The following is a 16,021-nucleotide window of genomic DNA, read 5'->3' as shown; positions in this document are numbered from 1 at the left end:
AGGTGAGTAAAACAGGAGAAGTGGTGCACAATAGGTGTTTATAACCCTTTTAAGGATATTGCTTAGAGTCCCTTTAAGCAAATTATATCAAGACACAAGTAAGTCCAAACTTTATGAATATGCTTTCATATAGGAGAGAGAAGGCAGTACCTGTTTTTGATATTGGTTTAGTTGTGAGGCCAAAGTATCTATTCTGATTTTTGTAGACATGATCTCTTCCCTGGATGCACTGGCATAATCGCTGTTCTTGGCAGCTGCAAGCTGTGCGTTCTCCAACTGAAATAAAAATAGTGATATTACTATGCAAATCAAAATATACTTTGAGGAAAAAGGGACCCTTTTATTGCACATACATTTTGATTGCCTGAGATTGCTCTTAGGGCACTTATAAACTGATACATAGCAAAAACACGGTAAACACCTATGTGTTTTTGTTGCATTTGCCACAGGACATGAGATTCAAAAAACGCATCAAAAACACAACTGCGGGTGCGTTTTGGCCACATTTTCTATGCATTTCAATGGCACTGGTGTTTTTTTTTTACCACACCAAACCTGCACCAAAAATGCAGCAAGCAGGACTTTAGTAAACACAGTGAACTCGTAACGGATCAGTGTGGAGACTTACATAGGATTACAAGGATAAACACCATTTTCTTCTGCTTTTTTTTTTAAACGCAAAAGAGGAAGAAAAATGGATCGGTGCGAAAGCAGCCCAACATTTTTGTTCTTTGGTACAGCGCACAGATATAAAGCAATAATCATGACAGAATTTAGTCTTCCAGTTCACCAGGTGTTGAATCAGACGTATTGAAGGAGATCTGAACAAAGACCCCGCGTTGAGGTTTATTTTTCAACTCCCTTCTGCTGCGTTTCCCCAGGTACCCGCTCCCACTTCCGGCTGATCTCACCATGGCGAAGTCACCTGGAAGTTCGACCCCCCTCCTCCTTCCCCTACCACTGGGCCATTCACAAAGGAAATTTGCGCATGCGCAGTAGAGAACCAGCTTTGAATCCGCAATGCCTCACTGCCGGTTTCCATTACAAGAAATGGTGGTGGCAGCACCCGAGAGCCAATTGATAAATCGGCTGGTTGTAGAAAGAAATGTTTGGACAGCCGCACTCTGGAAAAACCTTCTCGGTTTCCTTTTATTGATAAAAGTTATCAAACACCACACATCACAGTAAAGACAGGGGCATACAGCTGACGTTTCCCACTACAATCAGTAAAAAAAATTGAATTGAATACGTCCAGGTGCGATTTAGCGCAGCTATATGCACTTCGCAGTCTTTTGTGTCAACTACGGAAAGCAGCGTAAAAAAAAAAAAAAAAAAACAACAGGAAGCACATCATAATCAAAACAAAAATAAAGGGTTGCTATGGAAATGACTACCGCAGCTAAACGCGGCCGCATGCACGTAATCGCAATGTACAAATGCAGCTAATCGCAGTGCCCAGAGCCTTGAATTTCACTGAAAAAGTACATGCTTTTAATTGCGGCAAAACTGCCGTCTGTCTGAAAGGGGCCTAATGCTTGCAATGGCCCGATTCCTAAACTTATTGCCCCTACAGGTACACTTTAAAATCATACATATCTTTCTGCCAACAGATCTGTACCTGATCTTGTTCTTTCCTTCTCTACCTGTTCTGGTATCTTCCTTTCTATTAATCTGCTTTGTAACAGCATATCTTCATTTGACTGCTCTACAACCTCTCTGGTTATCTCAACAATGCTTCTATAAACACATCTGTAAATGATCTCAAGATTAAGAACACACAGAAGACTCCAGAACATGTAGGACACATATTTGTCATTTTTGACTGATCAAAATAGTTCTTGTAAAATGCAGTACATTTTGTTGAACTATTCTGAGCCAGATCATCTTACAAATCCAAAAATATTTACTAATCATAGCTGATAAAAAATTATGTCTAGTACTGGGGTTTCTAAGGTAGGATTTCTGGCGCCCACAACCCTCACCCATTTCATGAGCATCCTCTGACCTGAGGACAGTTTAGCACTTCAGTTCTGTATGAGTACAATTCTTCCATGGTACCCCCTGCACAGTGTTCAGGGAAAGCCAACTTATTTCCTTCAGCTATCCAAATAATTAGGTAACTTTTTTTGCACATATATCATAGTCAGGCAAAAAAAATCTTCACATTTTCACAGGTGTGCAGGGATTGTGCTCTAACTCTGGCAGAACCAGTGTGCTCTACATAATATCTGCTGGCTAAGGTTGTACACACTTTAACTGGTCCTGAAGACCCCAGAAGAGGATCGGGGCTTTTTTCCACAGAGCAGGCAAGTATAAACAGGTTTAATTTAAAAAAAAATTCAATAATAATAATAATAATAAATCAGAATAATACTACACACACAAAATTATATATATATATATATATATATATATATATATATATATATATATATATATATATATATATATATATATACATATATACACACATATATATATATATATACATATATATATATATATATATATATATATATATATATATATATATATATATATATATATATATATATATATATATATACACACACACACACATTCTACGGCGGCAGGTCGGCTCTCCTGGGTGAGAGCACGTCATACTACGTTGGCTCTTAGAGCGGCCACTAGGGGCGCGTGCCCCCGACTCCCGTGCGCGATCGCCGCCAGGCACCCACGATTGCTCGTTACAGAACGGGGAACGGGAGCTGTGTGTGTAAACACACAGGTCTCGGTCCTGTCAGCAGGGGAAATGCTGATCTTCTGTTCATACAATGTATGAACAGAGGATCAGCGTTTCCCCTAGTGAGGCCACCCCCCCTACAGTAAGAACACACCCAGGGAACATACTTAACCCCTTCCCCGCCCCCTAGTGTTAACCCCTTCACTGCCAGTGGCATTTTTATAGTAATCCAATGCATTTTTATAGCACCGATCGCTATAAAAATGCCACTGGTCCCAAAAATGTGTCAAAAGTGTCCGAAGTGTCCGCCATAATGTCGCAGTACCGAAAAAAAATATATTAATAAAAATGACATAAAAATACCCCCTATTTTGTAAACGCTATAACTTTTGCGCAAACCAATCAATAAACGCTTATTGCGATTTTTTTTACGAAAAATACGTAGAAAAATACGTATCGTCCTAAACTGAGGAAAAAAAATGTTTTTTTATATATTTTTGGGGGATATTTATTACAGCAAAAAGTAAAAAAAATATTAATTTTTTTCAAAATTGTCGCTCTATTTTTGTTTATAGCGCAAAAAATAAAAACCGCAGAGGTGATCAAATAACACCAAAAGAAAGCTCTATTTGTGGAAAAAAAAGGACGCCAATTTTGTTTGGGAGCCACGTCGCACGACCGCGCAATTGTCAGTTAAAGCGACGCAGTCCCGAATCGCAAAAAGTGCTCTGGTCTTTGACCAGCAATATGGTCCGGGGGGTAAGTGGTTAAAGAGATTTACATCAGATATGCAACAAAAAGATTGGAGATGCAATCAGTTTGTTCAAAATGTTTTTTTCTTCAATCTTCATGCATATACAAGACTGCACAGTTTCGGACAGGAACTCTGTCCTTAAAGCGGTTGTACACTCTGTAAAGAAAAAGCCATAATGAGCTAGTATGCACCGCATACTAGCTCATTATGAAATACTTACCTTAAAACGAGGTGAAGAGAACTTACCTGGTCCACACCAAGCGAGATGTCCTCTTGCTCCGGCGTGTCTTCCGGGTATCGCCGCGGTAGTAGCGAGTGTACAGCTTGTATAACAGTGTAAATTTGCTGTGCCCTTAAAATAACTCACTGTGCACTCACTACTTTACATTGTAGCAAAGTAATCTCGATCTCATCTTTTTCAGGTAAAAAAAAAAAAAAAAAATCTTGGAAAGCACTTTACCCATGATTAACAGATTGTGGGCGCTATGCAGGGCTCTTGCAGACTGTGTGTGTAAGCCGTTTGGCAAAAAACATCGTACAGCCAAGCAGTTACTAGCAGGAAGCATCAATGAATTACCATAGTGCTCAGCGGCGCCTTTGGGGGAAGAAGATTCCCCGATGCCTGGTGCATCTGTAACATGTTACACAAGGTTAACATATCCTTTAAAGCGGTTGTAAAGGCCATTTGTTTTTAACAAACATGTTATGCTTACCTGCTCCGTGCAATGGTATTGCACACCGTGCTACCTCTTCTTCTGAAGTCCCCCACTGACACACTCCGCTCCTTCTCCCCTGCATGTGCCTCTATAGCAAGTCATATTTAATGGGAGCACACAGGCATGCTCCTGAGGTGGGCTTTGTGCCTATATAGGTTGCACACAGCATGGCTCATCCAATCCCCCCCTCCCCAACAGGATTTGTCCGACAGCAGCTGGAAACATAGGTTCCCGCTGCTGCCTGATTCTCCTGCAAGACTAATGCCGCGTACAGACGGTTGTTTTTTGTGATGAAAAAAAAAAAACGACGTTTTGAATCATGAAATAAAACGACGTTTTTGAAACTTCATTTTCAAAAACGACATTGCCTACACACCATCGTTTTTTCAAAATGCTCTAGCAAAGCACGGTTACGTTCAGCACGCTTTTCCATTGAAGCTAGATTCATAACTTGCTTCTGAGCATGCGCGGGTTTAAAAACGTTGTTTTGAAACGTCGTTTTGCCCACACACTATCATTTTCATTGACACAAAAAAAAACGACGTTTTGAAAAACGACACAAAAAATTCGAGCATGTTCGAATTTTTTTTTTGTCGTTTTTCGGAAGACATAAAACTACGTTTTCCCCACACACGGTTATTTTAAATGACGTTTTCAAAAACGTCTTTTTTTCATCACAAAAAACGACTGTCTGTACGTGGCATAAGAAGAGGAGGTAAGAGATGCAGTTGGGGACAGTGCTGGATCAAGAGGCGTTGGGGGGGGGGGGGAGAGAACCACTCCAAGACATAGCCAGATTTTTTTTTTTATAACTGAAGCTTGCAGACACATTTCCAGCTCTAAGCGACACCCCTTTTCTAGGATCACTTTTCTACAAAATACGCGTATTTCTGTCCACATAACCTAATTAGGACTACTGACAAAATGTATAAACCTAGGAGATTGCGGTTCCTAAATGGAGAGGAAAAAAAAGTGGCAAGTTACACATGGAAAAGTCACCTCTTTGCCTCTGCCACTTACTGGTAAATTCAGCCCTGCATGAAGCCTATGTGCCAGAAAATGTCAATCTTAAATACAGTAAAGGGTTGTCTGAAAATAGTTGCAGCATGTAATACTTGTCAGTCTAAATACGAATAGCGTAGCCATATTACAAGCAGCAAAATCACCTTGGCACAGAATGTTTTCTCCAGCTGGTCCTTGTACTCCTTGATCTGCTGCTCATGGTCTTGTCTGAGCTCTTGAAGGGCCTCAGCCAACTTGCTCTCAAATTCTGTCCGTCGACCAGAATCTATTTCTACAATCCTGGTATCATGCCGCGACTTCATCTCATGTAGCTCCTGTAAAACACAAGAACATATTCCATATTATTAAAGTGGAGTTCCACCCATATAAAAGTCAGCAGCTACAAAAAGTGTAGCCGCTGACTTTTATCAATCGGACATTCACCTGTCCCACGGTCCAGCGACCGTGGGACACGGAGCCCCACTTCTCTCCCCTTCCTCTCCATGCGTTGGCAATGTCACTGTGGGCACCCGGCTGTGGCTTCACAGCCAGGCCCACACTGTGCATGTGCAACCTGCGCTGGGCACCCACTGGCCGGGCAATCATCTGGGACCTGTGATGTGTCCCAGATGATTGCCAAGAGAGGGGGGATGCCTTCCGGCGCTGCGGTGCCCAAGGGGGGATGTCAGAGGGTCAACTGCACAAAAAGCGGAAGTTCCATTTTTGGGTGGAAATCCATTTTAAGTAAATAAGTGTTTGCTTGGACAGTGTGCAATGTATCTCAATGGAATCTTTTTGGACATTTTCTATTAATACTGCCGCTACATAGAGAATACATTTTTTATTTTCTTAATCTGTTATTACAAGCTGCTAGTAACTAACGTCTCCACCTGTAACAGAAGAGTAGAGATCTGAGTTATCACGGAGACCACTGCCGCCGTTGGTCTCAAATCTTGTGGCATTAAGACTTATTGCACATGTAATGGTCCATTCTTGGATGAAAAGTGCTATGGAGAAACTGCCATTTACAAAATTGGGTTAAAAAAAAAAAGGGGGGGGCAGGGAGGGGGGGACCAGTAATCACAAATATATCTGCAAGCCAGGTAAGAGAACTCTTGCAGTATACACCATCTGCTACAAGGCCACTAACGGTTCATTCACACCACTCACATGCCAAGACGCTACGTTTTAGCATGCAGGCAACTGTTCGGTTTGGGCTGCAGTAAGGAGCGGCAGAGGGCACTTTTTACCACAGATCCGTTGTACGTTAGCAGTCCGGCCCTCTCCTACTCTCTCTCCTGCTGTCCGGCCAGTAAGAGTGCAGTTCACTCCGAACATGTGCAGTAGGGACCTAGCGGTGTATGTGTTGCTACAGTATGTGTAGCTGTTGACTTAATTTTTGACACGGCTTTAAGTTGCCAGTTTGTAACGTACCTGACCGTGTACATTTTTTTCAAAATCCAATTGCTCCTTGAGGGTTTGCATTTTATTCTCCAGGTCCACTCTGCATAGCATTTCATCGTGCAGCTGTTTTGTTGTGTCCCTCAATGAAGATTCAAGCTGTAAAATATAAACAGATGTAAAAGTTAAAGAACATATATTAATTAGATTACCAAATGTTGTATTGCATAATAAAAAAAACTTGCAGACAGTACAATTGAAGACATGTTGATACATCCCTCTAAATGGCAGGTCACCAATCACATCCATTTGAACATGCAGTACAGGTGATGAGACCAGCAGGGTGCTGGTCATGTTCACAGATTTCTTTCATTAGCACGTCCTCGTTCAGTGTCAGTGCAGGATAGCGGAGCAAATGGAGACCTAGGTCTGTTTTTACCTATGAGGTCTTCATAAAGAGGATCTGCAGTTATCCCACATATACTGCCACCAGGTAGGCTTATCACCCCTTGGTAAAATAAATGCCAAATCATCACAAAAACAAACGAACAAAAAAACAAAAAAAACATGCACTGGGAGAAGCAGATATTCAAACAATCTGTAGCGAGGAAAACCCACTGCAAGCGGAGCAGCAAAGTGTCAGCTTTTCAAAGACATGGGCCATCAGTAAGGCAAGTATACATGATCTTTTACAACAAAGGCTTTTTTTTTTTTTTTAAAAAGGCATTTAAAGCGGGAGTTCACCCGAAAAAAAAATGTTAACATTAGATTGATGCTTATTTTGTCAAGGGGAATCGGGTGTTTTTTTTTTTAAATCGAAGCAGTACTTACTGTTTTAGAGAGCGATCTTCTCCGCCGCTTCCGGGTATGGTCTTCGGGACTGGGCGTTCCTATTTGATTGACAGGCTTCCGACGGTCGCATACAGCGCGTCACGAGTAGCCGAAACAAGCCGAACGTCGGTGCGGCTCTATACGGCGCCTGCGCACCGACATTCGGCTACTTTCAGAAAATCGTGACGCGATGTATGCGACCGTCGGAGCCTGTCAATCAAATAGGAACGCCCAGTCCCGCAGCCCATACCCGGAAGCGGCAGAGAAAATCTCTCTAAAACGGTAAGTACTGCTTTGATTTAAAAAAAAAAACACCCGATTCCCCTAGACAAAACTAGCCTCAATCTAATGTTAAAAATCAACTTTTTGGGTGAACCTCCACTTTAAGAACTATATCTGACAGCAGAAAGAAAAGGAGAATAGGAAGCCTGGTACCTCAGATATCTGTCCCTTCAGGTCTGCGAGTTGCTCTTCCAGACCTCTTTTGTTACTCCGAGCAGTGGCAAGCTCCGCTTCTCTTGAATTCAGGTTAGCTTCTGCATCTCTCAGCTGGTTCTGAGCAAGATTTAAATCGGATTCTTTCTTTGAATTTCTGTAACACAATAAGTTATCGTATTATACTATAAAATGAATACAAATATTCAGGGTATTGTTTGTGTTGCAAGAGGCAATCACAGTAATTACTGAAAAAAAAAAATGATTAGGCCTCATGCACACTGGACGTTAAAATAACGTTATAAAAACGTCAGTAGCTTTGCAGTGAGTTTTTCAACTTTTTTCAATAGAGTTTTTCAGCGTTTTTTTTTTTTTAAGAAAAAAATTATATATACTTATATTTATTTTCTTTTTCCTCCAATGGATCAAAAACGTTTAACGCTGGTGAGTGACATTTTTGAGCGTTTATCAGCGTTAGAGTGTTTTTACAGCTGAAAAATGTCTCTCAGAACCCACTAGTTTGGATTTTTTTTTTTACTGCTCAAAAACACCACTGCCCAAAACGGATGGAGAGTTTATTGACTGTAGAAAAAAACATCTACTGCCAAAAACAGCTGCTGTAAAAATGTCCAAAAACGTCCAGTGTGCATGAGGCCTCAGTGTACAATAAGGAAGGAACGAATAAACAAGTGCGAGGAAAAACCACAAACCATTTGTTTGCCGGAGATGCGATTTTGCGGAGCCGCGATTCACGGCACTGGCTGGGGAAGAAACGGCACTTGGTTTTGTTTCTTCCCCACGCATGCGCAGTGAAGATTAGCGGCGAACTACAAGTGAAATATCTCCTAAACGGCGCACGTTTAGGAGATATTTCCACTACCTATAGGTAAGCCTAGAATAAGGCTTACCTATAGGTAGAAGTCCAACAAGTGGGTTTACAACCACTTTAAAAAGTTGTAAATGCGCAAGGTTTTTTACCTTCATGCATTCTATGGAAGTGGAGAAAATCCATACTAGACCTGAAGTGGAAGCCTATTGACAGCTGATGACCCCTCAGTTGTTAAGGACGTTGTGGCCGGCTTCCCGACCTGCTCCTTAACCAGCAATTCACTGCAACATGATTGGGAAAATCTCTGCCAAATCGGGGCTTAGAATGCACTGTGCAGCGCATTGCATGGCGTTCGGGGGGGGGGGGGGGGGGGGGGGGCTGGGGATGAACACCCTGAAAATTTGGATGTTTGCAGAATGGGCAATGTTAGGGTAAGGTGACCGGATCTTTAAAATGAAATCTGGGGAATTTTTTTTTTTTATTTTTTTACTAGTAATGGCGGTAATCAGCGATTTATAGCGGGACTGCAATAATGCAGTGGACATATCGGACACAAAGTAACACATTTGACACTTTGTGGGAACCAGTGACACCAATACAGTGATCAGTGCTAAAAATATGCACAGAGACACACACAGTGCAATGTAGTCTATTCACAGACACCCCCAAAGCACACCTGTGTTGAAGGCACTGGCCGCCCCACAATTGGATCCGCTTCCCCTCTGTTCCTGCTGACGGACGCCATCAGCAGAGCTCTGCTGCCCCTCTCTGCCCGTCTAACAGCCTCTCAAGTCTCTCTCCGGGCCCCGGCTACTACTGGGTGAGGAGTGGAGGAAGATCACTCCACCAGGGAAGGCAACGAGGTAAGCAGGCGGCTGGCCGGGACTTAAAGCCGAGGTGGAAGAACAATCGGAGCGAGAGCGGAATGGGCATGCCCCCGAAACTGAAGAAATAGTCCCTCAACTCTGACCGGCACATGATTATCAAAAAGGGGCACAGATGATGGAAAAAATAAATCCCCCTAACATAGGAGCGGGGGGAGTGAAATTCAGAACTGTATTATTCTGCACTGACCAGGGTCGATAAAAAATAAATGATTTAAAAAAATGTAATTGTTTTTATTTTTATCAAGTGTATTTTAATAAAATGCTTTTGGGGTAAAAATCTAAAATGGGGGTTTTCTATTTAAAGCGGTGGTTCACCCTCCTTAACATCATTATACCATTACATTAGGCATCGTAGCGCGAGCTACGGTATGCCGGTCTTAAATTTGTAATCCCCGTACTCACTGTGCTATGGATCATTGAAGATTCCGACTCCCGCGGGGAATGGGCGTGCCTATGGAGAGGGAGGATGATTGACGGCCGGCTCTGGCACGTCACGCTCCCCGAAGACAGCCGGAGTAGGTCTCGGCTCTTCACGGCGCCTGCGCACAGGCTATGCGCAGGCGCCGTGAAGAGCCAAGCCTATTTCGGCTATTTCCAGAGGAGCGTGACGTGCCAGGGCCGGCCGTCAATCACCTTCTCTCACCATAGGAACGCCCATTCCCCGGATTCTTCAATGATCCATAGCACAGTGAGTACGGGGATAAAAAATGTAAGACCGGCATACTGTAGCTCGCGCTACGATGCCGAATGTAATGGTACAATAATTTTTTTTTTTTTTTAATAGGGTGAACCCCCGCTTTAAGATACATTAATATTTTAGTTTATTCAGCATGAAGTGGATCTTAGTTATGCAGCATGAGGCTGTATATTCTGCAATATTTACATTTCTAGTAAACATTTAATGAATCCAAGCTGAGATAACATGCACTGCGTTGACGCATTCACACAATGTCACAGTAACCATGAGATATACCAAAGTTCAGTAATATTCCCTTATCCCATTGTTTTGCCATCTATGTACACTACAAACTGTATGATTGAATCAGTTCCGATATCGCTGTTTTACTAACCTGACCGCTTATATAGAAAACCTTCAGGTTTGCAAATATTAATGATTCCAACTACCAGCAAGAATAAGTTCTGTCTGTTCAGATCCATTATGGCAGCGCCTGTTAGCGGGCATCCACTCACCTGCTGCCACCACGTCCCTCACCTTGTTGTGTCACTGCCGCATCACCAGCATTCCCATTAAAGTGAATGGGACTGTCGGCGAGTCAACAGCGGGTCAGAAGAGGAGCCGCTGCGGGACAGAGATGACAGTTGCTCTTTAAAAATTATGATTTAAATCAAGTTGATTTAAAGCCAGCTTTTTTACTAGAGATTTCAATCAAATCCACCCCGGCACGGTCTTCGAAATTGCTGGGGGCCCCTTGTTCAAATCAAACCCGGGGACAGACTTGGTCTGGTGACAGTGTCCTCGGTCCGGAGACTGTCCCCAGGACGTCTGGTCATCCTATGTTGGAGCCAAATTTCTGTGCGGCCCGAACTTTTCGCCCAACTCTACTCATCACCCCATACCAGTGTCCCCCCCCACCCATGATCCAACCCCCCCCCCTGCATGATCCAAAACCACCAACACCACCCCCCCTCCCCACACACACACACACGATCCAGAACCACCACCCCCCCCCCCCCCCCCATGACCTAATTTCCCCACAAACATGACCATGACAGTCCCCATCACCCAATGACGTCCCTCCCAATATTTTGAGATGGAAATGAGGGACGCCTACTAGCAACATACGTAGGCCAGTGATCGACAAATCCTGGGCGCCAGGTCGCCATGGCGACTATTTTTTTTTTTTGTGAGCTGGCGCCATCTGGTGGTGAGCCGTTGGTATTACAAGTTATTACCACCAGATGTGAGCTGGCGCCATCTGGTGGTGGCCGTTGGTATTAAAAGTTAAGCATTACAAGTTAAACAGCAATTCTAATGTCATTTTACACTATTTTCACTGCCATCTTCTTCCCTCTAATTAGAACCCCCAAACATTATATATATTTTTTATCCTAACACCCTAGAGAATAAAATGGCGATTGTTGCAATACTTTGTCACGCCGTATTTGCGCAGCGGTCTTACAAGCGCACTTTTTTGGGAAAAAATTACACTTTTTAATTAAAAAATAAGACAACAGTAAAGTTATCCCATTTTTTTTATATTGTGAAAGATAATGTTACGCCGAGTAAATGTATACCCAACATGTCACGCTTCAAAATTGCGTCCGCTCGTGGAATGCCGACAAACTTTTACCCTTTAAAATCTCCATAGGCGACGTTTAAAAAAAACTCTACAGGTTGCATGTTTTGAGTTACAGAGGAGGTCTAGGGCTAGAATTACTGCTCTCGCTCTACCAACCGCGGCGATACCTCACATGTGTGGTTTGAACACCATTTACATATGCGGGCGCTGCTCACGTATGTGTTCGCTTCTGCGCGCAAGCTCGTCGGGACGGGGTGCGTTTTCTGGCTCCTAACTTTTTTAGCTGGCTCCTAGATTCCAAACAAATTTGTCAACCCCTGGTTTAATGGCATGGCACAGTGGTGACAATGGATGGCACAGTGACTGCGTTTAATGGCATGGCACAGTGGTGACAATGTATGGCACAGTGACTGCATTTGATGGCATGGCACAGTGGCTGCATGTGATGGCACAGTGGCTACATGTGATGGCACAGTGGCTGCATGTGATGGCACAGTGGCTGCATGTGATGGCACAGTGGCTGCATGTGAAGGCACAGTGGCTGCATGTGAAGGCACAGTGGCTGCATGTGAAGGCACAGTGGCTGCATGTGAAGGCACAGTGGCTGCATGTGAAGGCACAGTGGCTGCATGTGAAGGCACAGTGGCTGCATGTGAAGGCACAGTGGCTGCATGTGAAGGCACAGTGGCTGCATGTGAAGGCACAGTGGCTGCATGTGAAGGCACAGTGGCTGCATGTGAAGGCACAGTGGCTGCATGTGATGGCACAGTGGCTGCATGTGATGGCACAGTGGCTGCATGTGATGGCACAGTGGCTGCATTTGATGGCATGGCACAGTGGTGCAAATTGATGGCACAGTGGCTGCATGTGATGGCACAGTGGCTGCATTGCATGGCACAGTGGCTGCATTGCATGGCACAGTGGCTGCATTGCATGGCACAGTGGCTGCATTGCATGGCACAGTGGTGCACATTGATGGCATGGCACAGTGGTGCACATTGATGGCATGGCACAGTGGTGCACATTGATGGCATGGCACAGTGGTGCAAATTGATGGCATGGCACAGTGGTGCAAATTGATGGCATGGCACAGTGGTGCAAATTGATGGCATGGCACAGTGGTGCAAATTGATGGCACAGTGGCTGCGTTTGATGGCATGTAACAGTGGCTGCGTTTGATGGCATGTAACAGTGGCTGCGTTTGATGGCATGTAACAGTGGCAGCGTTTGGGCACAGTGAGACTGCAATTTTTTTTTTCTTTGCGCCCCCCCCCCCCCCCCCCCAAAAAAAAATTTGAGCACCAGCCGCCACTGATATACACATATACATACACACACACACACACAAACAAATGCAGCCATTTAGAATTTATATGAATAGTTTAGCGCTGGGAAACACCTTTTGAAATATAAAAAGTGCATTATATTATATATATATATATATATATATATATATATATATATATATATATATATATATATATATATATATATATATATATATTACCATATAGATCAGACCAAAACGAGGGATAAATGAGGGGCAAACAGGGACAGAGGGACTTTTTTTCAAAATCAGGGACAGTTGGGCGCTATGCAATGATCCAGACATTGGACTCATATGACCCCGTCACCCCTATTAGATGGCCATAGATAACCCCCCCCCCCCCCCCCATAGATCCATTAGTCTCCCCCATATCCCCGCACTGACCTGGCCTGTAACTGTCGGTGCTCCTCCCGGATCTTCCCCAGCTCCACCTGCAGTCGGGCCTTCTCGTTGGCGGTGAGGTCCAGCAGTTTGCGGGCATCGGCCAGTTCGGTCTCATAGAGCTGCCTGAGATTCGTCACCTCCCGGGAGGTCACCTCCTCCCTCTCCTCCAACTGTAACCTCAGCACAGACTTGTCCGCCTCCAGAGACCGGACCCGCTCAATGTAATTGGCCAGCCGGTCATTCAGGTGCCGCAATTCATCCTTCTCCTGCAGCCGGGACATGCGAGAGGGGCTGACCGGGGACAGAAGGGGGGGAGCCCGGGGGCCGCTTCTACCGGGAGTGGACGCAGCCATGTCCGCTATGTGTGTGTGTGTGTGTGTGTGTGTGTGAGAGGGAGAGAGGCCGGGTGTCCGCCTATAATGGTTCCCCCTGGAAATCCCGACTGGACCGCTCAGGTACCGGGGGGAGGAGAGATCCGGGTACCACAGGTGACCTGACTTCCGGGACCGAACCCGTGCCTTATGTGTATCACTGAATCCCGGGGACCGACACCTGTATTCATCTATATACATCTTATATACCCAATATACATCTTATATCCTATATACCCCAATACAGCCTATATACATCTTATATCCTATATACCCAATATACATCTTATATCCTATATACCCAATATACATCTTATATCCTATATACCCCAATACAGCCAATATACATCTTATATCCTATATACCCAATACAGCCTATATACATCTTATATCCTATATACCCAATACAGCCTATATACACCTTTATACATCTTATATCCTATATACCCCAATACAGCCTATATACATCTTATATCCTATATACCCAATACAGCCAATCTACACCTATATACATCTTATATCCTATATATCCAATACAGCATATATACATCTTATATCCTATATACCCAATACAGCCAATATACACCTATATACATCTTATATCCTATATACCCAATACAGCTTATATACATCTTATATCCTATATACACAATACAGCCAATATACACCTATATATCCTATATACACATTTATACCTCATATACACCTATATATCCTATATACACATTTATACCTCATATACACCTATATATCCTATATACCCAATACAGCATATATACATCTTATATCCTATATACCCCAATACAGCCAATATACACCTATATACATCTTATATCCTATATACCCCAATACAGCCAATATACACCTATATACATCTTATATCCTATATACCCAATACAGCCAATATACACCTGAATATCCTATATGCACCAATACCTCCAATATACATATATATACACACCATACATCCTATATATCGCATATACACCAATACCTCCAATATACATCTATATATCCCATATAACCTATATATCCAATATACACCTATATATCCCATATAACCTATATATCCAATATACACCTATATGTCCCATATGCATCTATATATCCCATATACACCCATATATCGCATATACACAAACACATCAAATATACATCTATAAATCCCATATACACCTATATATTCCATATACACCATACATCTTATATAACCCATATACACCAATACATCCAATATATACCTATATATCCCATATACACCTATATATCTTAAATATTGCATATACACTGATACCTCCAATATACATCTATATATCCTATATACACCAATACCCCCTATATACACCTATATATCCTATCTACACCAATACATCCTATATATCGCATATACACTAAAACATCCCATATACACCTATACTTCCAATATACAACAATATATTACATATACACCTATATATCCCATATACACCTATACCTCCAATATACATCAATACATCCAATATACCCCAATACATCCCGTCTCTCAAATATACTGATAATAAAGAATAACCCCATCACTATTCCACCCTTCTGTGTCCCCCATCATCCCCATTCCCGCCTCTCTCCATGCCCTCTATCATCATTCCCCCCTTTCATGCCCCCCCATCACCATTCCCCCCTTTCATACCCCCCCCCCATCACCATTCCCCCCTTCCATGTACTTTCCATCACCATTCCCCCTTCCATGTACTTCCCATCAATATTCCCCCCTTTCATGTCCCCCCATCACCATTCCCCCCTTTCATTTCCCCCCATCACCATTGCCCCTTTCATGTCCCCCCATCACTATTGCCCCCTTTCACGCCCCCCTTTCATGTCCCCCATCACCATTCCCCCCTTTCATGTCCCCCCATCACCATTCCCCCCTTTCACACCCCCCTTTCATGTCCCCCCATCACCATTCCCCCCTTTCATGCCCCCCATCACCATTCCCCCCTTTCATGCCCCCCCATCACCATTCCCCCCTTTTATGCCCCGCCATCACCATTCCCCCCTTTCATGCCCCCCATCACCATCCCCCCCTTTCATGCCCCCATCTTCATTCCCCCCCTTCCATGTACTTTCCATCACCATTCCCCCC

General features: G+C 43.4%; 1 protein-coding gene across 4 annotated transcripts in view; it reads right to left on the bottom strand.

The window, feature by feature from the left end:
* LOC120931283 (lamin-L(III)-like) overlaps positions 1–13,902 on the bottom strand; it is a 44,882-nt gene extending 30,980 nt beyond the window's left edge. For all 4 annotated transcript variants that reach the window (XR_005747850.1, XM_040342566.1, XM_040342567.1 and 1 more), the window contains exons 1-5: positions 13,532–13,902; positions 7,844–8,000; positions 6,611–6,736; positions 5,341–5,511; positions 151–276 (exon numbers count right to left, since the gene is read on the bottom strand). Coding sequence is in view for 3 of the 4 variants with exons in the window: in XM_040342566.1 (XP_040198500.1) it covers positions 151–276; positions 5,341–5,511; positions 6,611–6,736; positions 7,844–8,000; positions 13,532–13,884 (933 nt within the window). In the remaining variant the exon portion in view is untranslated. The remainder of the gene's footprint in view (positions 1–150; positions 277–5,340; positions 5,512–6,610; positions 6,737–7,843; positions 8,001–13,531) is intronic.
* Between the last annotated feature and the right edge of the window lie 2,119 nt (positions 13,903–16,021).

The sequence above is a fragment of the Rana temporaria genome, chromosome 3 (genome assembly GCF_905171775.1).
Source record: "Rana temporaria chromosome 3, aRanTem1.1, whole genome shotgun sequence".
NCBI classification, from domain to species: Eukaryota; Metazoa; Chordata; class Amphibia; order Anura; family Ranidae; genus Rana; species Rana temporaria.
The sequence above is the reverse complement of the archived record's forward strand: the minus strand, read 5'-3'. Positions and strand labels throughout refer to the sequence as shown.